Here is a 21,034-nt window from a genome sequence, read left to right as displayed (position 1 = left end):
ATTGTTGGTAGAAATGAAAAATGCGACATTATAAAATTAATATCTTATATTTGTTCAATAAAAACTACATGTGGGCCCGTGTGCCCGGCGCCCGGGTAACACGACCTTTGTATTATCTTGTTGCATATAAACTCTGCGGGCAGACTGTGTCATAAGGCAATGGTGTGAATGGCGGCCTCGCGGCCTCGTCAAGGCATCTGGTCCGGATCTCTCCGCGGCGACGGCCCTGCGCCCTCGCCGCCGAAACTTTACAATTATTGGAATGTCACGCTGGATGCGAACGTTCGAACGTTAAAAATTATTACAAACGAAACCTAACGCTAGGCCCCCTCGTGGGCCACTCCGAAGATACACTCACATCGAAATATTGTACAATCTCATACTCTCGAACGCGCCCGACCGCTCGGTGCGCGCCCCAAATATCGATACCCTATAAAACTTACAAAATCGACCGGTACTTAAACTTAATGCTAAGTTAAAATTAATCGGAATTGAAAAATAAATTACCTAGGTACAATATTTTAGTCTAGAAAGCTATTTATAGGCGCACGAGGGTCGCTTGGTGGGAGTGCGCGGATGTCAGTGTGTAGCTTTTCGAAGTTTCTTAGCGATAGGTAACGCGGCCGCGTCTGATGAGTCACCCAGTGAGTTCTCTTCTGAGCTCGCTTCCTCCATTTGCCTGCAGCAAACAAACGGAACAAATGAATACATCTATTCGATACGAGTTATCGTGGAAATGGTGAAACAACTGTGTGCATAAAAACCGATAGGACGGCTGGTAGTTGGAACAATGCAATGTAATTACAGAGTGTGTAAAGTATAGTTACCGTTTGGCACGCGGCGTGCTGAAGGCGGAGTCGGAGTTGTCGGAGGGGGACGCGGGGGTGGCGGGAGTCGCGGGGGACGCAGCTTTCGCATCCATCGAGTCCTCTGTGCACGACGTCGTCGTGTCCTCATTCACTGAGTCTGCGCCTAATTTTCCTGTAACAAAGAAACCATTCTTGAAATCATGATCATTTCTACCCACACGGAAATTAAGAGCGTGTGATTATGGCTCATTTCCCTAACGTGTTCAAATAGTCGTTAAGAAGTAAGCTGAATGCGTCGCAAATTCTGTAGGTAACGATTGTGCGGGCACAATTACTTGTAAGTTAACTGGGTGCTTAGTTATCTACAACATCACAATTACACTGCAGTACATATTTTCGTCTCGTTTGCTCACTGGATTGTGGGTAGCAAACTGGCAATAACATAAAACGTGATCATTATACCTCGTAGTCGTTTGGTCCCGCATTCAGTTATCATAGGCATCGTTAGCTAAAACATGCGGGACAACGCATAATGTGAATACGCCCTTATATACCGAGTGCTTCCTACAGGTTTTGTTAGCACGATAGACGTCTTCATTCATAAGCTTTATAGAATCATGAGGCATATTTGTAAACACTATAAAAAACACCCCCATAAATTATAAACAAAGAGACTTGTTCGTCTTCCTAAGTTATCACATTTGCTTCCAAATAAGGCCAGACTTTAGTAGGATTTCAAACATAATACGCGTTCGAATTTTATTGCGATCACGTTTTATGGCTACACTATAATTTACACTAAAGATACGTTCAGGCTCTTGTTTTGTATGTGATGGAATACAATCATTCCGTTTATGTAAGGTTGGGTTCCCTATTCACCACGTGAAAAGAATTGTCCGACAAAAATAATGAATAAAAGAGAAACTTCCGAAATTTTCGGACGAAAAAACGTAGTTGATTAATCATAAATAACGGGCTTGGAAATGAGAGCAGGCGTTCTCTGATTTCGAGCGACCGCGCTGCATTTCAAGTTGTCTCGATTAAGCACAAGACAAGTGAACAACTGGATTAAATAAACAAAAGCTTATTAAAAGTTCAATATTTGCTAAATTTTCACGTGTTATTAAAATATGGATAGAAGGTGAACGACACTAACTATTATCAACTTAGCAAAACACATGCATTATGTATATGTTGTCAAATTCATGCCCATAGCATATTTTAGTTATCAATAATATGGGTTACAAAACAGGTTTTTTTAAATACTTTTGTATTCATTAGAATATGTCCCGTTTTACTTTTTTTGTAGAGTTTTTGTTGGCAAAGTATTATACCTAGAGCAAAGACGACTTTCATAATAAATATCTTACGAATTTGTGTTTATTTTGTAAACTCTTTTTCAATGACAAACTACGTTCGTATCATATTCCTAATATTAAAATATCAGGTTGATAAAATTAATAACGACTTGTGTAATTAACTTTTACCAATCTAAATGGTAAACCAATTTAGAATTTTCCTATTAAACATACTTTAATGTAAAATAGTCTACGTTTGTGGGCAATTCCAAGGCAACATTCGTGATTGAATTATTTCTTAAATTGGTGTGGTTGACCACAGGGAGTTTCTACATAATGGAACAGTTAACATACTACCTATAGTAGTAGTTCATATAAATGTCAGAGTTATTCAACTGTATCTCGCCAAGGGGTTTAAAAAAATAATTTAACTCTAGTTAAGGGTGCTACCAAACTACTATTCATAAACAAATATAAGTAGAAATTCTCAAATCTATCCCAATGTTATTCAATAATAGATGAATCAAATCAAATATGTACTTATTTTAATTTAAAAATTGAATAATTTATGTTATGCATCTATCTATATTTTGTAAGTATTTTTAACAATGTGCAGTCATTATTGAAATCCCTTAATTTTGGCAGTTTTTTTTTTGTCAAACATGAGGTAGACGTGTAATGTAGTTTACCACAAGATACAAAACATTGTATCTTGTGGTAAATTACATTGCACGTGGTAATTTAACATTGCGTGTATTTTCTATTGTCTCCTATACTGGCAGTCAATTGATTATTAATTTTTTTTCGTTTGAATACTCACCATTGCCATTGGTGGAAGGTGGTTCGAGATTGCTCTCATCACTGGGTAGGGGTGAGCCCCCGTTGGCTGGCGCTACCGTCCTGCGTTCCTTGCCAAGCAGTTCCGGCTGCAAGTCTGATATCACGTGGTGTGTCCATAACGCCAGCTCTACCATGTGTGGAGAAAACTTGTTGCCACAGCCGTTTTGTTCCTGGAAAAATACCACGTGTTAGAAAAAATTGAGAAATATTTCCAAACTATTGATTATAAGGGCAGGTTGTCCAAAGATAGACCAGTAACTAAGTACTTTAATTGGTATGGAGTTATTTACATTGTATCAAGAGGATGAATTTAACACTTATTTATCAATTTAAGATTAATTAATGAGGATTGCAATGCAGTTATTGCCGGTATGCCAGTTTCCTGTTTTTAACGCCAAAGTTAATTATTATTTCAGCAATTCTATGTGTGTTTAATTAAAGTTCCATGTGACAAATACAAATTCCCACAAATGCGAGGTCAATAGTAAAATTGTCAGTTTGTGTGGGTGCTTAAAAATCATGTGGCGTGTAAAACAAAAGCCATTAGACTCTACTGCCAAAACATTACAAAAGGGCACTTAGGCCTTTTGCCAAATAAAGAGACGTTTCGTATGTTGCATTGTATGTTAGAGTATAGATAATTCAGTGTACTAACCTTATTTAACCTATCACAGACTTTCCTAATATGGGTTACAAAATTGAGGTATTCCTTGGCAGTGTAGTCGCTTCCCTCCATCTCGGGGATCGCCTGCACGCATTCATCAGCCATGAAGGGAGCTATGTCTGGGCTGGCCGCCGCCAGCACTGCTGAAGCCGTGGCCGTGCCCACTCCTTTCAAATTACTTAACGCCGCCATCGCCGACTCTATGTTCGGCAACTTTCGGAAGGCTTTCTTCGTCTCTGCCATCACAGCCCTCGGCGTGTTCACTTTTATCAAATATGATAATTGTGGATAAAATTTTCCTCTCTGTAACACAAGATGAAAAAATTCAAGCCATTGTTCAATTTCAATAGGTCGTTTGTACTTGCAAGTGTTCAATATGTTTATAAATCTCTTGTAAATATTTGGTTGTAGTTTATAAGAAGTAATTATTCTTGCGATTGATTGACATGCGTGACGTTTGTATTGGTCGTAAAACAATCGTGCTAAAACTAAACTAAGTACTTTACACAAATGATTACGGATATTTGGGTATTTTAAATTCTAAGCTAGTATTTGCAATGTAATTGCCGATGCAAATTACGTTGGCTGAACAAATTGTTAAGCCAAGTTTAAGTGATCGTTAAGGAAGATCCTGTTTTTATTTCTTTACACGAATTGAACGTGTAAGTCAATTTTGAATTAATATTTTACACTCAATTCATTTCCCAGCGCGGGGCTGACACAAAAACTAATAGTTTATCAATAATACGATGGTTATGAAACGGGTTTCGCTGGATGTTAGTATAATAAACTCGTACTGACCGCTTGTTTCCATTTCATGAGTTGTACAAGCTCCTCGTGTATCATGTGCGCGTCCTTGCCTCTGGATTTAATCTTCTTTGGCAGTTCATTCTGGTACCTGCAAACATGAAGGAATTATTGTAGATATATCATCACCATGGTAAAATATCGACGGATTAGATCGCCCCAGGGCTTTCGAGTCTAGAGTTATTGAAACGGAGAAATTGAACGAGACAGAAATTTATTTTGAAATTCAACCCTTCCCGAGGGTTGAAATGGAAACATTAATATCAATCTGCATATGGGAATGAGAGCTATACTTTGGCGTTCCGCTACAATTTGTTATTCAAAGTACATAAAGTAGATGCTAATTACTAGAAACGGTCCGTTTTATTGCTGTGTTCGTTTAGCACATGTTCTTCAACAGCCATATGGTAGAACGCTTGTTAAAACATGGCGACATTTATGTATAAATTCAATACTAAATTGTATTTTTAATAATGAAACGAAATATCCATATACAGATTGCTCTTAAAACATTTTAAAAGCAATCTTAATACAATATTTGACTAGTAATAAAATACTGTAAACAATTAATTTAATTTTAATTAGTAGGAGATTTCCTGCTTGATTGCTTTTATTTTATTAATTTGTTCTCAATTTTTCCTGAACCTAGGTCCTAGTAGTCGGGAATCATTTTATATAAAAAATTACCTCGTGGTATTTTTTAATGCATTGAAGATTAGTTGGGAATATTTTTTAAAAAATGGTAAATTCATGGTATTTTTGAATGCATTAAAGATTAGTCGGGAATTATTTTATAAAAATGTTTAACACATGGTATTTTTGAATGCATTAAATATTAGAATGTTTAATTTCTAGAAAGTTGTAATAAATGTAGTAAGGAGGACTAGACGAGGTATTTAACTAAGTAGAATATAATTAAGTTTAGTACTTAGTTAATTATTTAGGTAATATTAAAAATATAAAGATTACTTTGAAAATTTTTTGTACACATTCACTATCATTAACACTACATTACACCTATAAATCAATACTGCAAAATAGTTTTTATCATAAAAATTATTTTCATAGGAAATAGGTTGAGTAAACGTGTTAATTATTGTGACTCATTATTAAAACATTGTATAATAATTTAGTAATAAATTATTTCAAACTTTCACAAAGTTGAAAATATTTCAATACAAAAAGTATTCCCCTCAATACAAGTTGTGAGAAAATTTGAAACTTTACGCTCTGGTAAAAGTTTAGTAAGTACTAAAGTACACGATGACTCATTGTGCCTGTTTAACTAATACAATAATATAAAAGATAGGTGTATTAAAATACCACAAATATATCAGATAACTTAGTTATCATATCGAAATTTACAAACAAACGCCAAACAAGTCGAAAAACTAATAATAAAACTTAGCTTTAAAAGGCAAGTCACCATTTTGAACGGATGTGAATTGTGAGTTGTACTCAACAACGCATTGTATTATCTAGCAAAGTACCTTGTGAAACATGCAACAACATATCTTACACATTATCGAGCCTGTTATTTAGTTAAGGAATCTGTAGAATTAGCAAGCGGACGACCCTAAACATAAACTTTAGTGCATTAAAACGAGTCATGATACGTAAAGGACAGCCACCATTTTATAACGCCTAAGCGCGCCGATATTTTCCCCCACACTGGCTTCAGGAAAAACGATCGTGTCAATTTGACATCGATCCCACGTGACGCAGTGGTTTTAATGAGCCGTCCGCGGACTAGAGATGCAGTCCGCGAGGGAGGTAGCTATCAAATCAGTTTGCACGGATACACACACAATACAAGTTCATTGACACGCCACGGCCGCATTTTCTCCTTTCAAAGGCGTTTGTACTTACCAGTTGTCCAATTTTATGAGCTCATCGGGTTTCTTTGTTTTCAATTCAGCTTTTAGTTTAATCGCTTGAGGGTATAACTTTAAAACACTGTCAAAATCTTTTGCATCTGCCTCCAGAAAGAAAGTAGACGTGTCTTTCGCGGTAGCCATTGTGAACGTTCTAAATGTACAACACTGCGTATTTAGTTTAGCTATAGCGCCGAACTCGACGCGGCGGCAGCACCTGGCCAACTGGGCGCCCTCTCCCCACTCGCCGCCATCTTGTACAGCGAACCTCGTAATGACGTTCGATATTATTATTCGAAATATGCTTAATTCGTCTGCATTTACGCTTTTATTACTATTATTTAGCATAATACTCTACCAAAATTGAATCAATATTCCAATTTACTTAGACTTTTGTGGTATTTAACCAGTTTGAGTACGATAGTAACAAAAAATATACTTACTCGACAGCACAAGGTTATGTCGGTCGCGCGGCGTGTCGAACGTCGGACATTTGTCTGGCCTCCACCCACAGGGAGAAACGGGATGAGAAAGAATAAATTCCATTTTAATGTTAAATCACAGCACCACACTACAATATCAAATTGAATTTTGAAAAACTGAACACAAAATGAGCACAATCACGATAATGTTAGTCACGTCGGCCTCGGCGCACTATCAATTTCCTTAAACGTGACGCAACACACGACACCGTTCTACCGAAACGACTTTGGTAAACACGCATATTTTCCGTTGCATTGCAGTACACACTGAGCTCGGAGTAGTCATGAAGTAGTAACTAGCGGTGTACATAAGGCATTTAGGTAGTAGGACGTACATATCACCGGGGTGGAACGTCACACCAATCGGCTTTGTTGTTTCGAAAGATAGATCGCCATGTGCTCTGATCCCTCTTTAATTTAGGTGTGTTATTGTTTATTTAATAGCTCGTGGTAAAGTTGCAGGTTTATTTATTTCATTGATTAGATGCGTAGCGTTCTGAATGAACGTATTCGTCAGTTTTCGGCTCTGGAATTCGTGTTTTCTTTCTAAGTCTTTTAAGGGTTTTTTTCGGGAACTTCTATGATTAATTTGAATAGCTGATTCCTCGCTCAATATTACACCCTTATGTATACTATACCATCATTTCCAATACCCATATGATTTGGAAATTCTAATATCAATTTACGAATTTCTATAAAATTTTCTAATTCACATGAGCTGTGAAAAGCCTAATTTCTCCTCTTAATCTAGTGTAACCCGATGCTCACTAATGTAATTTAAGCCTAGGTGTCTATAATCTTTTAAGTTTAAACCGATACCTTGTAAACTGATTCTATCTATATGTTAGCAACTTGTCCTATTTTTATTTGCAACGCGTTATGTACCAACGCATGTTGTTCAAACCACTTCGTTCAAAGTTCACGTAGTTAACTAAAAGAAATTTTCTAAATTACAAGGATTACTTGAAAAAATTCAAGAATTAGGTATCCATGCATGTGCTTTACATACATTATTTAATAGCTAAATAGCATAATCCAATCTGAAGTTATGACAAGTTTTCTATATGTATTTAGCGTACCAAGTATGAAAGATTCCAAAAATATTAGTGTGTTCCAGAATATCTAGCTTACTTTCTATAAGTAACTTGAATTACCTAATAATTCTGCTTCCAATACGTAAATACCATAATTAACAAAGACCAGTAATGGGTCTTAACGAGAGTGTTTTCGGACTCCCACCGCAAACCCAGGCACTTAACATCATTCCTAATTAATTCCTAATCTAAATTCTTTAAAATCTTTTGAGCACATTATATAGGTAAGCGCTAAGACAAAAATATTTAGTCTCACATTTTATTAGTCTATTTCTCAACATTTTGACACAGTATTGAGATGATTCATGTCCTAGTTCTTTTCAGAAACACTAAGATAAGTATTTAAGAAAGAAAGAAAAACCCCAATTGTAATGTTTTCGTAATATTAAAAGATCTCTTGAACTACTTTCATGTTAAACATTTAACTTTTACCCCACTCTAATATTACTTTACTTTGATCGAATATGAGGTCTATGTATTAATTACATAAGTATTGTTTTCATTTACTTACTAGTTACAATTTATACTAGGGAAGTTATCTACTTCCCTAGTATATATATTTATATTGATATTCTTAATAGGCACGAATTATATGTTCTTAAAATCTGCCAAACTGTGACCTAGTTTAGTTAGAACACAGTAACCAAATATTGACTGTGTTCGTCTCTGTTGGTTATTTGTATTTAGGACATTCCATGTCAGCTATGAATGGTCTTTCTAACAAGCCAGATCTATGTACTATGATGTTATTATACGTGTTTATAGTTTACCTAAATAAAGACAATATATTTCCAATATGGAAAACCTTTCGAAACTCTTTACACCGTAAGAATTTAATACCTTTCTTAGAGACACAGGATTAACAGTATTTACAGTCTATCTATGCCTTTTATAGGGTTAAGCCGATGGTTAAGTAAAATCTATTGATTGTATTTAGAGTGTAGTAAGTATCTAAGCTGGTGTTATATCTATTTTTATATAATTAAGGATCTAAACCATCCGCTTTCATATATTACTCAATGCTGCTTTTTTATGACATAGGGGCAAACGAGCAGACGAATCACCTGGTAGACGATCAGCGCCGCCCATGGACACCCACATCACCAGCGGAGTTGCCTACATTGCTCATGATGAAGATCGTCAATTTATAATGGTATAAAAGCAGTTAAATTATTGTTATTATTATATAAAACCTTTTTTGAGTTTCAATGGTGTGCATAGTGTTTTTTAGATGTACATATTAGTGATACAGTACACCCCAACTTGCATGCATTTTTGTTGTATGCAATTCATTCGCTGTAACAAGGGTCGATTGCTATACTCGATAGTCTATTGTTATGCATAAATGCAGGCTCCATGATGCAATCGAGGATTTCAAATGAAAATAAAATAATACTGTGTACTGTTGGGACATTGGGGGCTTTGGGATTTAGAATCCTGGACTGGACAGCATCCTGTCCGCAAGCGTAATGTACAGTTTAAATGCTTGTTCCCACCCTCTTGCTTCATTTAAATGCAAGTTGGGTGCATGTGTGTGATTAGTTGAAGGATTGCGACTGGTATTAGATGTGTTGATTGGTTAATAGATTAATACATCATTTTCTTACGATATACTTATGCGTGTTAGTTACTTACTTAAGAAAAAATACTGAATGGGTTTGAACATAAATTGGTACAGGGATAGATTATGATGCGGAATAACACATCTAATGGATTCTCCCGCCTTGAGCGATACGAGAGGGAGTGTCAGACTCATACTGATAAAAAAAATCACCCCGTTCCTATTCTTGCTTTTTGAACTAGAGCCCCGGTAAACCCGCTTGGTAGTCCGCAGCTCCAGATCAAACACATAGGCTAAGTTTTTATTCGTATAACGCTGGTAAAGTAACTGGTAGAATATGGTACTTATCATAAATCATTAATGTATGCTTTAACAATTTTCAGATGGACGTGATTTTCAAGCTGAGATTCTGAGGAAAAGATGTGAGCGTGGTATTTGGCGTTGGCTGACGTCGGAAGCATCGTATGTGGTGTGGTTTCTCAGCTACTTGTCTCCTCCTGATAGCATTGCTAAAGTCTGACTGTTGCCAAGTCTGACTTAGACCTTTCTCAGGCGTTTATTGATACTATGGGTACAGTATTGTGTTATTTGTTTCAACAACGATTTTAATTTCCTTCTGAAGTGCTAATTTTAATGACATAGTCACGTTTTATTTAGGTACATATTAGTCCATAGCATTTCTTAACAAATTGAAATTTACCTTATAATTATATTTACAAGAATCTTTAAACTATTCTGTACTAAAAAGCAGCAATGTCGTTATTTCGGAGTATAATATCAGGTTTCTAAATTAATTTTATGTTCTCACAAATGAGATATATCATTAACCCTTGTCTCTATTCACCTAGTGCTCCGTATTATATCTTAAGTACATGCTACAAATAATACGAACAAACAGACATTACAGTCACTGTTATGTAGAGATAATTTCTCGCGATATGACATCCAATTATTCCATTAATCAGATCGCGCGCTCGCGAGTCGCGTCGCGTCTAAATACATTACAAACAACGGCGTCCCAGCCAATAACAATTAATAACATTGTTTCACGAAAACTAAACGATAACTGTAAATAATCTAAATGCCTGAATTAGAGCTAGGTAATTCAGGCGTCATCGTTAACGTGAAATGTACGAAAACAATGGAATAAAACTATTTCCTAAATAATACATGAACACAAAAGAATTTACTGAGAACAAAAATCTTAGCATTCAAATTCCTGATAACAGAACACAGTTGTTGAACAGACAACAGTTTATTATTTAACGAGCAGCGACTTAACGATAATACAGTATCGCTTGTCGGTCTTTACGACGTGATATTTCGAACGGAATATGGCTTCAATAGGGTGCCAGTTGAATGCAGGGATACGGGCCCTAAAAGAAGTGAGCGTCGAGGGTTTGGCCGCGCGCACAAAAAGTACGAAGGGAACAAACGCGCCGTGCCGCGCAGAGGGTTCGGTTCGGTTTAATTTTTTATGTTTATACCGGGATCCCGTCTGTATTCGATAAACGAACTGGCTGCCTGCTGGGACCGAGCCCGACGAAACATAACGTGCATAAATACTTTTACAATGTTATTATAGCTTTAGACATTTGAGAAAATATTTTTTTTATTTTCGATTTTTTTATTACATTGCAGCTGGTATTTTTAGTAGAACTAGTTTTACATAAACGCTAATTAAAGTTAAATACCCTTACTAAAATCGGGTAAAAAAAACCAAACGTTTATTTAGAAAGCTATTGCATATACTGTTTGAATTAATGTGCAAATAACGATTTAGAAGCGTACGAAAAAGTAATGATCCACAGCAAAGCTTGGTATAATAAAATTGCCTGCGCTTATAATAAACACATAAGTACTGAATGATGATATAAAAATTTAATTCCAGTTTTTACTTTTGCGCGAAGAATGGATAAATGAAGCAGATGTGACACACCGCGCATTGATGTATACGTACTACCGTTTCAAAGGTAGTTGTTGAATAGCGGGAATTAAAATTGGGTGCGTCACTGCCGCACGTCGCGGTATGTTGACAGCCCACTTGTCCGCGTTCCTGGAAAACGCGCGTAAATGTATCACCGACTGCGTCCTGTACTTTCTAAACTTATTTCTTTTTTTAAATATCCAAATAGATATAAATAAATAAAAATGAACCGGATTTAAATCGTCTATGACGTTCCTAGTGAACTTTAAATGCTAAAATTGTTTTACGATTTCTACACCGAATTATTTATAAAATACGAGTTCCATTTTTTGCTTTTTTACCTAGAACATAAATGTAAACATCCATAACCTAGACAATTTATTCCAAACATAGACAAAACCAAAACTAAAAGTATGAACACATCTAATCAAAATCGTTTGTTCATGAAGTAAAGTTTCTAAGAATGAACAACGCCTTATTAGTATGCTCAAGTAAGAAATACACCGCAGTTGGAATTAAAATTGTTTCTCCTTTTTGCCCCAAGGTCAGTGAGTTGTGACTTGTGATAATCACAACGTGCTCTCAGTCGCGCGGTCGACCGCGATACGGAGAAACCAGATATTTTTGTAACCACGCGATACGCTTTGTCTTCCAACTCACAACTAACGCCATCTGTCAAACCTTACATGTACTAACATACAACCAATTAATTACCGCCTAATTTTAGCTCTTGTCTTGTTTTTAAATATGCATATAATTTGTTTTGGTGCAAAAAATACACACCGAACATGTTAAAAAATGCAGTACCGGTTTCTGTATAAATATTAAAGCAAGAACGCCTGAGTTTTATCTTATCGAATTCAAATAGCTCAGGGCGACAATATTCGCTGATATGCACCATGATAAGGCACATTTAGTCCATTACTTCGCTATTGTAGCTGTTCAAAGAATATTACAGTAATTACAATAAGTGTATTCATTAGATTCATTAAGTGTGTTTATACTTAGGTTGTAGAAACACCTAGGTACTCATCTAGGTACCTATTATTTAATTATCAAACAGTCATATTCATTAAACAAATCTTCAAGAACATTAGCTAACAACTTAGAGATAAAAAAATATGGTTTCTCATTCTATACAATCACATTCTTTCAATTTCAAATTTAAAAAAAAAATCTAATTTAAAAACATTTACCTAGTTGTAAACCTTTCCGAAAAAAAACTTGTAAAAACATAACTCTACTTTTTAGTCTTGTAAAATGATCGTCTAACCGAACAAATTATAAGAATTTAATACTACAGGCTGTATGGACATGCGTAACAGTATCAGAGTCATAAAAAAAAGAACGCGATAAATTGGCGGGCTGAATTCCAAAGCTCGTTTGGCAGTAATCGGCTTTATTTAAATAAATATGATAAGCAAAGCGACGTTCGGCATATTTTTATTTTAACACTTTATGTGTGTGACAAAAATATATAAGTATTGATAGTGAAATTGGGGTATTGTAAACTTAGAATACTTAGATTTACATTCAGTCTGTATCGTGTACACTATAAACATAAGCATACAATGGATGCAGGTACCGTTTACGACGCGCTGTTGGCTCTTTCTGAAGAAGGTTGTGTGATTTTAGGTTGGTACCTGTGTCTCAGGTACCCAAAGTGAAGTCAGTTAGGCTCCATCTGTCAAAATAATGGAATGGCATTGTCCCTCCGGTACTGAACATTGTTTCGTATTTTAAACAATGCCGTAATGTAATACTTAAGTACAATGGAGTGTAGTTTTTTTTTTTATACAGAATGACTTTATTACTTTAAGCTTTTGTCGTTTAAAAGTAAAGGCGAAGGTTCCTTTTTGCTCGTCTTTTGAAATGGCGGAGACTAATCCCGAGCAATCGTCGCTGATTACTTCTGAACTTTTTCTGAAGCCTGAAAAGAGTCTTATCTAGACTTAGGACAGGTATAGACTTATTACCTTTATACGAATTAATATTAGTTTAGATTCCGAAACCTATATAGTCTTAAAAAGGTCTTAGGTACCTATTTATGTTTTTACATTCTAGGTTTTTTCGACAATGACCTAAGTTTCTATATGTAGGTACTTGTCAGAGTAATAATTCCCTGTGAATAGAAGTTCGAATTTTATATTTTATATATATATATTTTTTTATTCTTTAGATCAGTCATTATGTAGCAAGATTTGCAAGTTCGAAAAAAAAATGCTTAAATAAGTGGAAGGTAATCCTTCCATAGTCCATGTTGTTTTAATTTTAATTGTAATCGTATCGTGGGCGTTTAATTTGGGGAGCAGTGTTATTAAAAGGTAACAGAACCTTGTTAAATGATAGCTAGGGTTGTATCTATGGCATCACGGGCTCCCCTGACGCTGGCGGTAGGGATTACACTTCAAAAGGATCGTCTAAGGTTTATTTTTTTATTTTTGACAACCGAAACAATTTGTTTTGGATTTAAAAAGCGAATTGCAAACTGTAATTTGTATGATGATTTTTAAAAAATAATTATTATACAAAAACCTTTTACGTCTAAGTTTTTTTTTTTTTTAGCAACCGAATCACTGTGTTGGATTTAAAAACCAAAGTGCTCACTGTATGATGATGTTTAAAACATAATAATTATTAGGTGTGTTGCAAAAATAGATTCACTGTTTTAGCCATTTTTTAATGTTATAACCAGTCGTCCTCATATTGACATTTGCAGGTATTGCGTCCTCGGCTGGTTGTGACATAAAATCGATACTGAATGTGTCTGTTGTTAGTCATCCTTTTTTAAAGTTTATAATAATAGGGGACATTTTTCAGCAAAACAGCTATGTAATAATGTAAGTCAGTGAATAATGCACTTACATTTTAATTGTAGAAAAGATCTCTCTTTATAATATAATATTGAGCCAACAACTTTATAATATTGGGATAAATTTTACATAAGCAACAACTAAAACTAAGTAGATACCTATGTACTTGCATAATTAAATCGATATATAAATATTCAATTCAATAACGTAACACATTACGTATGCATTATTTAGTGCAGAAATATGCGTGCTAAAAATACCGCGCACCGATAAACTTCTAATTAGTCTACACAAGGACTAAAATACGTGCGGTAGTGGTAATATGCGTCAACTAAATTACGTTCAAACAGTTCATTGAAGTTTTCGCGAAACCCGTTTCTTGAATGAAATGACGTCACATCGTAGTAGATAGCTATACGTAAACAGCTGTGTACTTATAGTATAGATTATTGGGTTCTTTCTTTTGCGTCAGATGTTAGTGGGTTATTCGACAACCGCGAAGGGTGGCGCGGTAACGTGTCGTTGTCATTAGAAACTATACGTTGCTACGTTTTCGGTTGTTCCTGTCGTGTGTTTAATGTGTTTTTTATGTAAATTGTCTCTAAGTCTAAAATATATTTTTAGTGTGATATGATTTTTGAGACTTTTAAAATCTCTTTAATACCCAACAAGGGTCAGAACCTAAACTTAAGCCCCGTTATTTTACCCACGGCAAAGTCACAATTGTCCTTAGTTACCCCCTAAAATAACCCTCGCTACTAAGCAATGAACATTCACAATAACATTTCTCAGAGAACAGTTGGCAATAACAAAGTGACATAAAAAGGTTAAAATTTTCAGCTTTTTTTGTTCGTTCGCGATAACGCAGCGACATCATTAATTTTAGGCGCCTTGAGAATAGCCCGTCAGCTGCCCTGGCGGAATAGAATAGTCAGAAGTACATAGTCACAACTCGGTAGCGATGTGAGACGGACGCAACATCCTCGTCGCCACTCGCCTCGCGCTCTTTCGCGCCGCGGCTCATTGCTACACCGCGAATTTGGGCCAAGCACAAATATACCCTTCCCTTACCCACCCACGTGTTACTAATCTACCTCTCTCGCTCGGCTATTTTCTCTCTCGGCCCGCGTATTATACAGTCATTTATGTAATAAGTTCAATGTTTACATTGTGACTGCTATCAGGTGATGAATGAAAATACATTTCGAATTGCGTTAACTTGTTATTATCTTCATGCTGTTGCTGACCTGCCCGGCCTATGTATAGGTAGGTATCACATGTACATATATGTAATACACGAAAAAAACAAAGTTATTCATCATTTTATCAACAAATTTTCGATAGTAAATAATATTTTCATGATAAACGAAATTACAATCTTCATTGATACGATAACAATTGTCTTTACTATGCTCTTTGAATAGATAAAAACATAAACACTATTGTTTTGGACTTATGAATGATAAATTAGACTAACATCAACATTACTTTCACAATAATGCATCAGTTTAGTATTCTGGCAAATGTGGGTACTTGGATATTTTTCTTAAGGGACCATAAATTAAGTTCCCCATTATCATAATTAATTTTAAAACGTTCATTTTGTCGTTGATTGGCAAATCTGATTTGATAAGGTAAAATAAAAGAGAAATTGCAACATGATTTCAAATAAAGTAATCAATAAAATTGTTGATAGTAAAAAAAAATATTATTCAGCCAGTACGAAACAAAATATAACTGTTAAAAAAAGTTTGCTGCGTTCGAATGTTCAAATTGGAATTCCAGTTTGTAACTAGCCAGTAGTATAAGTTTATCGATTCGTGATATGAAGGTCAGAATCGATTCCAATATTTAACTGAAGTATACGATTCTATTGTAGTAGCAAAAGAAAGGACTTGGGTAATATCTATTGGACTTACTTATTGAATGTTTGATTAGTTAATGATAGTCCTAAGGCATCAAGATATATAGTATGTTATGTATGGCATTACCTATTCTACGCCTAAATTATTTACACAGGTACATTATTATCCTATAGGTATATATGTATTTACTTATAATGTTTGAACTTAAGACACATCAGCATATTATCAAGCCTTCCCTTCCCTACTCTGTCTCTTATATAAATTTTCAACCTTATTATTACACAATAAAATTGAAAATATATTACAATGAATTTTGAATTACATAGTTTAGAAACATGGAAATTGTGGAATTTGACTATTATAGTTGGAAAAATCCTTTTAATTTGTGGTTATTAATAACTTAATTAAGTATCCATCATTCATCACTGAATAATTGATTCCCTTTTATTTATTTACTTATTTATTTTTTCAAAATCACACAAGACTTCTCCCTCCTTGGGCGAGGCCAGAGGGAGTGTCAGACTCTTACTGACTAAAAATCACCCCGTTCCTACGCCTACTTTTCGAGTGTGAGGTCCGGCAAACCCGCTAGATAATCCGCAGAGACCCGTAAACTTTCTTTCTTCTGTAGTACAGAAACATCAATTAGGTAACAAAAAATCAACCAACTAACTGCCTAGCATTTTTCAATGTCAATGCTTGTTAAAAATAATTACGAGTGACGTAACCCCTTAGTGTTACAGTAATAACATCGGTCATCGTTAACATAACAGAAGTTACACACATAACAAAGAACGGGAAGTAACTTTTTCAGTTTGGTCAATATTCTATAGAATCTATAGCAAAGGTTTTCATGTTACGGCTTAACTCTGTACAGTTTGGCATATGATTGACACACATCGTATCGCACACATGTAGACATTGGTTACTCGTATTTGTCAATTCTGTCTGTACCGAATTCTGTCAGTTACGCGACGTTCGAATGTTTGAATTTTCCCTCGCTTTCGTCAAACTGTCACTTTATTAATTTTTTTCTTTTGAACATAGACAAGGATTTTTGTCTTTATAAAGAAGATATACTTGTCTATATGCCTATAAGTTATTTATTTGGTTGGTTTATATCCCTTTATGACTATCTTCTGTTATGGCTAATATCCATATTCTCTGGCTGCTTGCCATCTGCGAGTCATGTGAGGGGCCAGTAGAATATCACATGCTGAACTAGTGCCCACTCTAGCACAGGCTTGGGCCTCCATGTAATCATGTCAAGTCGACTATGTAGTATAGTAGTTGCAATACTCTGTACCCTTGTGGGAGAATAAATGTCTTTCTTTTTGCATCTAATTATTCATAATAAACCAGGTTGCTAACCAAACCCTAGAACTTGTATAAAGTTCTAGGAATTTCAATCCTCATACTTCAGTTGAAGTCTCATTCTTTTGAAGTCTGGGAAGTATTTCTCTATTTTAGTAAGCAATACTAAGTGGGGATGGATACTTTAAATACAATGTGTAACTAGATAGGTTAAAATGCTATGTGCAATACTTCTGCCCTGAGAAAGATGTGAGTCCAAAGTCTTTGTCTACCCCTATGGAAGACTATACATATAATGTATGTATGATATGTGCAAAATGTGCAATATTGATCCTGGTATCAATTGAGATCTCTTATAATAAAGGGAGTGATTAACGTTTTATCTTCTCATACAAAGATAGATGTGATAGTAAAAACATCTTACTCGTACATTGTACATGAGTATAAATAATGTTGACGCCTTGGCATGTAACTACTAAAGACGATGATGGATTACCTACTCTCCGCAGTAAGCGCGGTGATCATCTTCTTTCGCTTAGAAATCGTTGTTAATCGAGGTCATTGCAATTTCTTTTTTGTTCATAGACTCTTACCATCATGATCTAGACACACGGCAGTGTGTCCGCCAAGTTCGAGCAAAAAACCGACACACCGGCCGTGGGTTATATTACACGAACCATTTCGGGCCAAGTTCGACCCACCTATAACTCAAAATCTATTTTATCTACGCATATGAAATTTCTAGTATCTGTCGAGATCTACTTACTTATCTAAAATACAAAATTTCATTAATGTACCTATTGTAGGTCTTGAGATATTGACGTCAGAAAATCGCTATTTTTACTATACACTCACTGACTGACTCACTCACTCACTCACTCATCAAAAACCTAGACCACTTCCAATGGTCGTATTGACTTGAAATTTGGCATGGAGGTAGGTCTTTAGGTCAAGGTAAAGGAAAAAATCTGAAAATGGCCAAGTGTGAGTCGGTTTTAAAAATAATGAAGGTGTAAATTCATACCCCTAAGGAACTAAAACAAAAAAATTATCTATATCTTCCAATGGTCGTACCGACCTAAAATTCGTTACGAAGGTTTGTATTTAGTCAAAGTAAAGTAAAATAAGAAAAAAAGAAAATAAACCTTACAAAAATAAATGAAATCCCACCCAAAACATAAATGTGAAAGGCTGCCAAGTTCGATAATATTGGAATGCTTCGCCTATAAAAGAAGTGAGATCTAAATAAGTACCAAGTTCCATACACAGACCTCAGTTAAAAATGATATAACTTGGCAAGTTTTAATAGAAAATTATATACTTGACTCATTGCGTTTAGTAGGTTTATAACAAAGTGTGTGAAAACTTGCCAACTTGTTATATCATTTTTAACTGAGGTCTGTGTATGGAACTTGGTACTTATTAGATCTCACTTCTTTTATAGGCGAAGCATTCCAATATTATCGAACTTGGCAGCCTTTCACATTTATGTTTTGGGTGGGATTTTTTAATCCGTACCTATTAAGAATGCAGTAGGTTTATTTTTTTATCTATTACGAAAAGGGGAGGTTCCCAACGCAGTATGTTTATTTGTTTTAAGTTTTTACTATCATCTTTTCCACTATAATTAACACAATTACCCAACGCAAACCACCTAAAGCTCAAAAAACAGAGTTACTGGAAACAGCCGCTACCCCTCATGAAGCAGTCAACAAGGTTAATAATTACTTTTCCACAATAGGTAAACATCTGGCAGACGACATATTAAATAACCCCAAAAGGCTCGCTAAAAATGACAGCATTTTACCCTTAAGGGATGCAAATGCGCCAGTCTCATCTTTTGTATTTTTCAATACGGACCCCCATGAAGTTGCAACCGTAATCGCAAGTTTAAAATCCAATTGTGCCACCGGCTGGGACAAAATCCCAGTAAGTTTTCTCAAAACTGCAAAGCAAATTTTATCCCCAATTATTTCCCATCTAATTAACCTTTGTTTTGAACAGGGAACATTCCCCACCGCCCTAAAACAAGCTGTTATAACACCTGTGTACAAGAGTGGGAACAGAGCTGACTCGTCGAATTATAGGCCGATATCGGTCCTTCCGTCCTTGTCTAAAGTAGTTGAGCGTGTAATAAACCAACGGATGATTAATTATTTGACAAAAAACAACATTCTTTCACCCTCACAGTTCGGCTTTAGACAGGGCAAATCTACAGAGGATGCAGTATTGGCGCTTGTCTCTGCTGTCACTGAAAAAGTTGACAGGGGAAGCAAGTGCCTAACAGTCTTTCTCGATCTCAAAAAGCCTTTGACACAGTCTCTGTTCCTACACTTCTACACAGATTAGAAGACATTGGCGTGAGAGGAATACCACTAAAGCTATTCGCGGAATACTTGAGTGAGCGCAGATACGTGGTTCGGATAGGATTAGCCACCAGTTCCGAAGAAACTGTGACTTACGGCGTGGGACAAGGTAGTGTGCTGGGGCCAACACTGTTCCTCATTTACATAAACACCTTATGTAACATGGCCTTAGAAGATGCTCATATATTCTCCTACGCGGACGATACAGCAATAGTATTCTCGGGAAAATCCTGGGACAGTGTTGGCCGTATCGCGGAGCGTGGCTTGTCCATCATAGCTTCCTGGCTCGATCACAATCTCTTAACATTAAACGTCTCTAAGACAAATTATATCTGTTTTTCTATTTATAATAGTTCACAACCCACACAAGATCTACAGATTAAAATCCACACATGCTCTGAACCTTCCAACAACACCTGTACCTGCCTCAAAATTTCAAAAGTAAGTAGCACCAAATACTTAGGTATTATGCTAGACCAAAGGCTATCATGGCACTTACACTTGGAACTAATAATGAATAGGGTTAGGAAGCTCATATGGACCTTTAAGTCACTTCGACAGGTGGCTACCAAAGAACTTATCACACAAATCTATGTCTCCCTGGGTCAGTCTATAATAATGTACTGCTTGCCAATATGGGGCGGAGCCACAAAAACAAAATTTTTAGAATTGGAGAGGGCGCAGAGAGCACTCCTGAAGGTGATGTTCTTTAAACCACTGAGATTCCCCACTGAAAGCCTATATTTAGCCACAAACCTTTTGTCAGTTAGAAAACTATATATCCTTCAGATCGTTCTAAAAAAACATAAATCTCTTCCCTTCATCCCAGCCAGGACACAAACTAGGAGGAAGAATAAAGCCGCTCCAGAAACACCAGTCAAAACTTCTTTTGCTACAAGGCAATATACAAAGCAATCCTCACACATATACAATATACTTAATAAAGAAACCAACATATATTCAATGTCATACCACAACTGCAAAAAAACAATCAATCAATGGCTGACTAACAAAACTTATAACGAAATAGAATCAATTTTACATACTATCATATAGTTCAAAACACATATACGCACCTCCCCCCTCATACACACTCCGCACGTTCATCCTCCCCCACAAGACACCCACACACGCACACACACACACACACACACACACACACACACACACACACACACACATACACACACACACACAACACAAACACATACCCACATACGCATCCCACATACACTTAAGAGCGCAAACTAAAAACTAAAAGACTAAATTTTAACTGTTTTGAATTGTTACTTTTTCACACTTATGTATGTCGTTACTGTA

The 21,034-nt window shown here is 35.8% G+C and overlaps 2 protein-coding genes and 1 long non-coding RNA gene across 4 annotated transcripts in view; 2 read left to right on the top strand and 1 right to left on the bottom strand.

The window, feature by feature from the left end:
- Positions 1–28: 28 nt before the first annotated feature.
- LOC126912516 (uncharacterized) lies at positions 29–6,929 on the bottom strand. Of its 2 annotated transcripts, XM_050705008.1 has the most exons (7): positions 6,736–6,929; positions 6,288–6,560; positions 4,413–4,509; positions 3,603–3,914; positions 2,928–3,117; positions 828–981; positions 29–679 (listed from the first exon to the last, which is right to left on the bottom strand). In XM_050705008.1, the coding sequence occupies exons 2-7, from the start codon at positions 6,434–6,436 to the stop codon at positions 580–582; spliced, it is 1,002 nt and encodes a 333-aa protein (XP_050560965.1). In that variant the 5' UTR covers positions 6,437–6,560; positions 6,736–6,929; the 3' UTR covers positions 29–579. The 2 variants fall into 2 exon arrangements, with proteins under 2 accessions (XP_050560965.1, XP_050560966.1); XM_050705009.1 differs by lacking the exons at positions 6,288–6,560; positions 6,736–6,929 and adding an exon at positions 5,828–5,862.
- Positions 6,930–7,052: 123 nt separating this feature from the next.
- Positions 7,053–9,994, top strand: LOC126912525 (uncharacterized). Its single transcript, XR_007707244.1, has 3 exons — positions 7,053–7,195; positions 8,910–9,021; positions 9,813–9,994. It is a non-coding gene; the product is annotated as an uncharacterized LOC126912525 (long non-coding RNA).
- Positions 9,995–15,111: 5,117 nt separating this feature from the next.
- LOC126912517 (mitochondrial uncoupling protein 4-like) overlaps positions 15,112–21,034 on the top strand; it is a 31,929-nt gene continuing 26,006 nt past the window's right edge. The window contains exon 1 of the mRNA XM_050705010.1: positions 15,112–15,435. The gene's annotated coding sequence lies outside the window, so the exon portion shown is untranslated. The remainder of the gene's footprint in view (positions 15,436–21,034) is intronic.

The sequence above is a fragment of the Spodoptera frugiperda genome, chromosome 26 (genome assembly GCF_023101765.2).
Source record: "Spodoptera frugiperda isolate SF20-4 chromosome 26, AGI-APGP_CSIRO_Sfru_2.0, whole genome shotgun sequence".
Taxonomy (NCBI): Eukaryota; Metazoa; Arthropoda; class Insecta; order Lepidoptera; family Noctuidae; genus Spodoptera; species Spodoptera frugiperda.
Note: the sequence above shows the minus strand (reverse complement) of the source record. Positions and strands in the feature narration are given on the sequence as shown.